The following is a 6,733-nucleotide window of genomic DNA, read 5'->3' as shown; positions in this document are numbered from 1 at the left end:
ATTTTTTATATAAACAATAACAAAAAATAGACAGTTCAATAAATAAAATTGTGGTCATAAAATAAATACATTCAAAATGTTTAATGTAAATGTTTCAAATAAAAAAACCCTATAAAAATAAATTHGATAAAGTGCTAATGAAAATAAAGCCTTTTTAAACTTTTGCATGGTGGAACCAGAAGCTGCTCTTCATATTAGTGACAAACATTAATAACAGCTTTTTGACAAGTTTAAAGTTTCTTTAAAATACATTTAAAAAAATTATCAAAATAATTTCTGTAGTTTATTTTTGAAGTGCAAATTAAAATATAGCTATACTGTATATGCAACTGTTTTTTGATAATTGTTTGAACTTTTAAAATATTGCATGGTAGAACCAGAAGCTCCTCTTCATATTAGCGACAAATTTAGATTTTTTTTTTTGACGGGTTGCCTTCATTTTAGCTTCTACTTCTCATTTAAAATAGGTTTCCATTTTTGGCTGGTATATAAAGTTCTTCATAAACGTATTAAAAAAAGTTGTTAAACATCTGAGTGGCGCACTATCGCTACTAGTGGTAAGAAAGTGTTTTGCACCTTATTCAAAATCAATGTGGTCCTGCGGCCCTCTGCAGCCCAAAGTTAAAAACTGTTGTTCTTTTGAGGCCCTCAAGGTGGAGCACGCAGCCCATAGGTTAAGAATCTCGGACTTAGTTTATACAGTTTTATCCCGAGGGTTTTAACGCTTCAGAGGCAATACAGCTCTGATTACAGACCTTGAGTTAGTGGTTATTGATTAGTGTTAGCTTCCACTAATTATCCTACCCGTTAAGCAGTTTAGCTTTTGCGTAGGAAATTTTTTAGCTAGGGGTTAGTGAAGCTAAATGTTTGGTTTACTGTGCCCACCACTGCTATAGATTATAGTTGATAAAGTAAATTTTATAGGATGTAGTTGTTCATCAAACAGTGAGATTATATCCTGATAAACAAGGTGAATCAAACAGAAAACAAAAACATGACCATAACCTCTCAACTGTGGAATTCATAACTGAGAGTCATCCMCCAACTCATACAGTGAGTGCTAACAGATTATGTGACATGTTTTGTAAAACTTTGTTTCATGTGGCTGCAGATACGCATTCTTTCACCAAAAAGTGTTTCAACACCATTATACAGATCAGTGAGCTAACGTAAAGCCCTTGTTTTTATGGGATGTACACAAACTGCTGACAGGCAACACCAATAAGCACCTAGTTCCATCCAGAGGGGGTTCTTTATTTCAGGTGGGGGATCAGTTTGATCACCAGCAGTATTCTGTATTGATTTCTTCTAACAGAGGACAGAGAGAGTCTGTGCACACTGCTAATTAAAACTGCTAATGGGAGCTTCATCGGACAGTGAGCGATGGCTTTACCAATGCAGGCAACATTTTAGACTCCCCTGCTTTTCTTAGTTTACTTGTGTAGATTTTTGTTTTGTTTTTGTTTTGCAGGGTCACAATATCTTTGCAAACCTCAGCTCCAAAGAATACAGCAACATGATGCAAATATTAAAGCAGGCAATTCTCTCGACAGACCTTACTTTGCACTTTGAGTAAGTCTTTCCAGTTGGTTTGTATAACAGGATGTGGTTTAAATATGTGCTATCGTTCTACTTTATAACATTTTGCTTGTTTGTCTCCTTAAACCTAAAGGCGCAGAACAAAGTTTTTTGAGCACGTTCTGTCTAGTGAATTCAGCTGGAGCATTGAAGAACACAGAGGGCTTCTCAGGTTTCTTTATTTGGGCCAGAAATACTCAAAATAATCACTTCAGCTATAAAGAATAAAACAAAGATACAAACTTTTTTTTTATCCTCAGGTCTATGTTGATGACTGCGTGTGATTTGGGAGCCGTCACTCGTCCGTGGAAGATTTCGAAACAGGTTTAAGTGATTTTCACAAACCTAACACGTTTGAGCTTCTTAGTAAATGCATATGTTTTTAGATATTAGGCAAACAAAACTGATAGATTCATAAAAATGCTATTTGTTTTTGTTATTTTTAACATTTCATCTGTCAAAAAAAATCTAATTTGCATTGATCTGAACCAATTAAAAGATAAAGGGATGTGACCAAGCATGTAAGCCTCCTAAAGCTGCTAAATAAACTCCAATTAAGTGAGTTTTGTTTGCTTAGAGACCACCAAATCCCAGTTATCTCTCTAATCCACTAATCTGCTTACTTTTAATTTGAAACTGGCATGGTTTGAGCAGAAGATTTAAAAGTTTTCCATCCTTGTTACTGTTTATGCTTTCCTGCCCCAAACTAATTGACAAAAAATTCTTGTTTTGTTTTGTGTATTTTTAGAAATATCGTGATTTTTTTTTGTTTTGCTATTTTTTAAGCTGTCAGTCATGTTTGTTTGCATCACACAACATTTAAAAAAATTAAAACTTACAACCCTTTAATAAAACCCCTTCAGAGTAAGACCAAAGGCCAAAAACAGATCCTCCCTCACTGTTTGACTTCATATAAATCTAAGTGTAGACCAGCATAAGTCAGTTCAAACATGAAACAGTTGCGTCATGTCTGAGTGAAATAACCACGCAAGGTTTGTTTCCACTGATGTCTGCAGGTTGCAGAGCTGGTGACGAGTGAATTCTTTGAACAAGGAGACAGGGAGAGGTCTGAGCTTAAATTAACCCCAGCCGTAAGAAACAATTCAAAGTCTCTTCTAAGATGTTCAGTTCTATAATCTGTTAACAGCATGCTGGTAGAAAAAAAATTAATTAATTCAGCCTGGCTTATGGTAAATATTTAAGATGAGTAATCTGAGAGGTGACAGTATGGGATAAATCTTGTTCCAGCAGGAATTGAATTTGAATTGCTCAGATTGAATCTGAATGTAAATAATTTCAAATTGAATGCATTGGTTTGAAAATAAATTTCACTAAATTGAAACTGAATTTAATGGTTTGAAAMTGAATTTAAAGTTTTGTATCTGAATTAATTTGCTTTGAAACTSTATTTTGGTTTATTAAAAATTCAGTTTGACTACTTTCAMTTTCAGTTCCAWAATTCAGATTTTTGTGTCACATCCTGGTCCTTGAGAAAGCCAGGCAGAGTAATCAAACACAGATCACARATTATGCACATTCAGATTCAATCRGAGCAATTCAAATTCAATTCCTGCTGGCACAAGATYTATCCCATATGACAGAAGGCTGTTGTTTCTCTGTAGGCCATCTTTGATCGTAATCGTAAAGATGAACTACCTGCCTTACAGCTRGAATGGATTGATGGGATCTGTAAACCTCTTTATCAGGTGAGAGCAGCTGAAGCAACACTTTCAGCTTCTAATTCAAAACAGAAATTGCTCATTTTYTGTAGCCTAAAGAAGTACTACACAAGCTAAAAGATGCAAAATGCYAGCTAAAAAATAAAATTAGCTTATGGCTAGCTAAAAGATAAAAGGAGGAAAACACTGGCTAGAAACAGCAAAAAGTTAGCAAAATGTTGAATAAAAGTAACAAAATGTTAGCTAAAGGTAGCAACATGGGAGCTAGAAGCTAAAAGCAGCAAAGACGTAGCTTAAAATAAAACTAGCTAAAAACTACAAAAATAATTAAAAGGTAAAAATGACAACAGTTAAGCTAAAAGTAGCAACGCAGAAGTTAAAAATAGCAGAAGGAYAGCTAAAGTTAACAAAACACAAAATGTTAGCGTAATTCCAAATTTAGMAAAAACTTGCTAAAAGTAGCTGAAKAATAGCTAAAYACTAAAAGTAACAAAATAYATGCCAAAAACCACAAGAATAGCTAAAAGTAGCTTAGGACTAGCTAAATGATAAATGTAGCAAAACACTAGCTAAAAAACATAAAATGTTAACCTAATATTAAAATTAGCCAAATGATACGTAAAAGTAGCTAAAGATTAGTTAAATGTTACAAATAGCAAAACACTAACTAAACATGGCTGGCTAGAAATACAAAATAGCAATAATTTTAGCTACAAGCTTGTAGTAACAAAAGGCAAACTAAAAAGTAGGAATGTACTATGTACTACCTATAAACTAAAAATAGCATAAGAATACAAAAAATAGAGTCAGTTTACTGAATTCCTGTCAGCAGGAATTTAAGACATTTCAGTGTTTTTCCATGGGTAAAATATTTGTAAATTAAATCAAATATCTTAAGTAGTATAAAAGTTACAAACAATAGGGGCTCCAGTATCTTGTTGGTCAGTATCAAAGTCTTCTGATGTGAGGTGAAAGTTCAAGCCCAGATTAAATTAGGAAAGACATCCGGCGTAAAACAATTGCCTAATTAATAAAGTGAGTGGCTGTGGCGACCCCTGCAGAAGGAAGCAGTTGAAAGAAAAGCAAAAACAAGCTACAACTAAGCTACTAGTTGTAAAGAATAAACCGTATTAGCCATCTCCTGAATGAGCTGAATACTTTGATACATAAATGGCTAAAATAGTACAAAGTAAGCAGATTGAAAAATAAAAGTATGAAAAAATAAAAATGAGAAAAAAATCCTGCATCAATGCTGACTCAGCATTCACACAACAACCATCTGTAAACTTCTGAACTGCCTGCTACAGTATATGCTCCCTGTTGGCTCTCCCAGGCGCTGCTGAAGCTCAACAGGAAACTGCAGCCGATGGTGGACGGGATAAATGCCAATCGGGAGAAGTGGCAGGAGCTCTGCTTTACCAGCCAGCAGATGTGCCGAGTCTCCTTGTCCAGTCAGAGTACCGACCCGGGTCAGAACACTAAGTCCAGTGACGAGGCGGAAACCACACAACTGCCGGAGACAACGGGGAAAGTGAACCACGTTAACAACGCAAAGTTTGGGTCAAAGTCTGAGTGCAGTGATGCTTTAAGATGCAGCACAAACAAAGATGCAAACACAACGTCTGCAGGGAAAAAGTAGAGCTTTTTTATGGCTCACGCTGATTTTTATTATATATCTAAGACAAGCACCACCACCCCAAAYTAACTAGGAAATGAAACCTTTTTTTGTCAGCTACCTGCTTCTGCCAAACATCACTGTGCTGAACTCAGGAGTCATGTTGGTGTTTTTGAAGGGCATCGCYCCTGTTTGTGTTCACACATCAGAAACTGAAACCAAAGAGGGCCTCATAGGTCACAGTAAAGGCCCAATGAAATGCCTTTTTCTAAACAAAAATATGAAGTAAACACTGTGGCGCATCACAGAAATGAATGTAGTCTGGAGCATAATCATGTTCCTGAATGTAAACTGTCTTTTTGTTSTTAAATGTTTGACTGCATGGCCTTAATTCAGCATTTCTTGATGAGTTATTTGACAACTTTAGTAACTTGTTGCATGTATGTCACATCTGTTAATACTCCCTTATTTCATGTACGTACATTACCTTTAAATTCTTTGACATGAGGGGAAAAAAATACCTTTGGCATTTATTTGGTGGCCTGAAACATGCTTACTCCAATTTTCTGTTTTAGTTTTTTGCAGTGGTGGGCACAGCTCCACTAATTCGCTAACAACTAATAGCAAAGCTAACTTTCTGAATTAGCTTCTTCGCTAACTTCAGAAACTGTTAACGAACCAATTATGCTTCTGCTAAAATGAGTGCTAACYTAAAGTCCACTAACAAAAACAWCTGTCCCCTGACACATGTAGCGCTGCACGCCTGCAACACATGCTTTGTGTTTGCGTGTAGCATCTTTAGCATTTTCRAATTCAACTGCTCGAAATTTTATCTGTGTTTCGTGGAAGAAGAAATGTTTTATGAGCTTTTAACCAATATACTGACATTTTTGTGGATATCACACATCTATGTTTAAATTACAAATCTTGAGATCAAAGTTAACGTTAGATTTCATTCATTTTCTACCTGTTTAGTAGTTTAGCATTTGCAAAGCTAATTTTGTAGTTAGCAGATTGTTGGTTAGCAAAGCTAGCTTTTTTGTTAGCTGCGCCCACCACTGTTTTTTTAACATGTAATATTTTGCAACAAGTTTTTTTCTTCTTTTACTCACTTGGGTAAATCAAACAGGTTCAAATTTAAGTGTTCAGTTTAATGTCAGATATACTGTAGTTTTGTTGWTATTCTAGGCTCTTTTACTGCTCTAGCTTACACTCAGCAGCATAAATACAACCTTGAGTTTCAGATGAAGCAAAACTTGACAATGCCTTGAAAAGTTTCATATGTTTATACAATGTTAGACTGACTAAATGAACATATGTGCATCCATTTGTTTGGTTTTGCACRTTGATTCTGTTAAATCTGCATGTTTGATGTTAACTCTAAACATCCCAATGCCTTTGACTGCCCCAAGAGATTTGCTTTGCATGCGAGTGCTGTATTGAAAACACTATACTGTCTTGTTATGTACTAATTTATTCCCACTTTACTATTTCTGTTATTTGGATTAAAAAAATAATTCACCCATCACTTTTGTTCAACCAGATAAAAACCTGCTGGGATCAGGAGTGACCTGGGTAAAGGTCAGCAGCACACTTCATAAAAGAATAATTAAAGCAAATAATGTAAGAAAAAAACAATTATTTTACCTGCATAAATGGTTTTTGAACTTGAAATGCATCATAGCATTATAATAATCTTAGCAATGACTTAACACAACCGATAGTTAAAACACAATCAATTATTAAAATAACTTATGATTTTTGTGTATCTGTATTACTTGAGTAATTCTTTTTCAGCCTACTTTTTACTTCTACTCCTTATATTTTCACAGAATTATTTGTACTTTCTACTCTTTACATT

General features: G+C 34.8%; 2 protein-coding genes across 2 annotated transcripts in view; one reads left to right on the top strand and one right to left on the bottom strand.

Moving 5' to 3' along the window:
- pde11al (phosphodiesterase 11a, like) overlaps window positions 1-6,398 on the top strand; it is a 19,767-nt gene extending 13,369 nt beyond the window's left edge. Inside the window, exons 15-20 of the mRNA XM_014008766.1 lie at window positions 1,472-1,572; window positions 1,673-1,750; window positions 1,839-1,902; window positions 2,595-2,669; window positions 3,201-3,284; window positions 4,591-6,398. Coding sequence (XP_013864220.1) covers window positions 1,472-1,572; window positions 1,673-1,750; window positions 1,839-1,902; window positions 2,595-2,669; window positions 3,201-3,284; window positions 4,591-4,896 — 708 coding nt within the window. The 3' untranslated portion in view covers window positions 4,897-6,398. The remainder of the gene's footprint in view (window positions 1-1,471; window positions 1,573-1,672; window positions 1,751-1,838; window positions 1,903-2,594; window positions 2,670-3,200; window positions 3,285-4,590) is intronic.
- Window positions 1-6,733, bottom strand: part of spmip4 (sperm microtubule inner protein 4) — a 34,194-nt gene that overhangs the window by 21,513 nt on the left and 5,948 nt on the right. The gene's annotated exons all lie outside the window — the stretch shown is intronic.

Source organism: Austrofundulus limnaeus, unplaced genomic scaffold (genome assembly GCF_001266775.1).
Source record: "Austrofundulus limnaeus strain Quisiro unplaced genomic scaffold, Austrofundulus_limnaeus-1.0 Scaffold52, whole genome shotgun sequence".
NCBI classification, from domain to species: Eukaryota; Metazoa; Chordata; class Actinopteri; order Cyprinodontiformes; family Rivulidae; genus Austrofundulus; species Austrofundulus limnaeus.
This window is presented reverse-complemented; position numbering and strand designations above follow the sequence as displayed.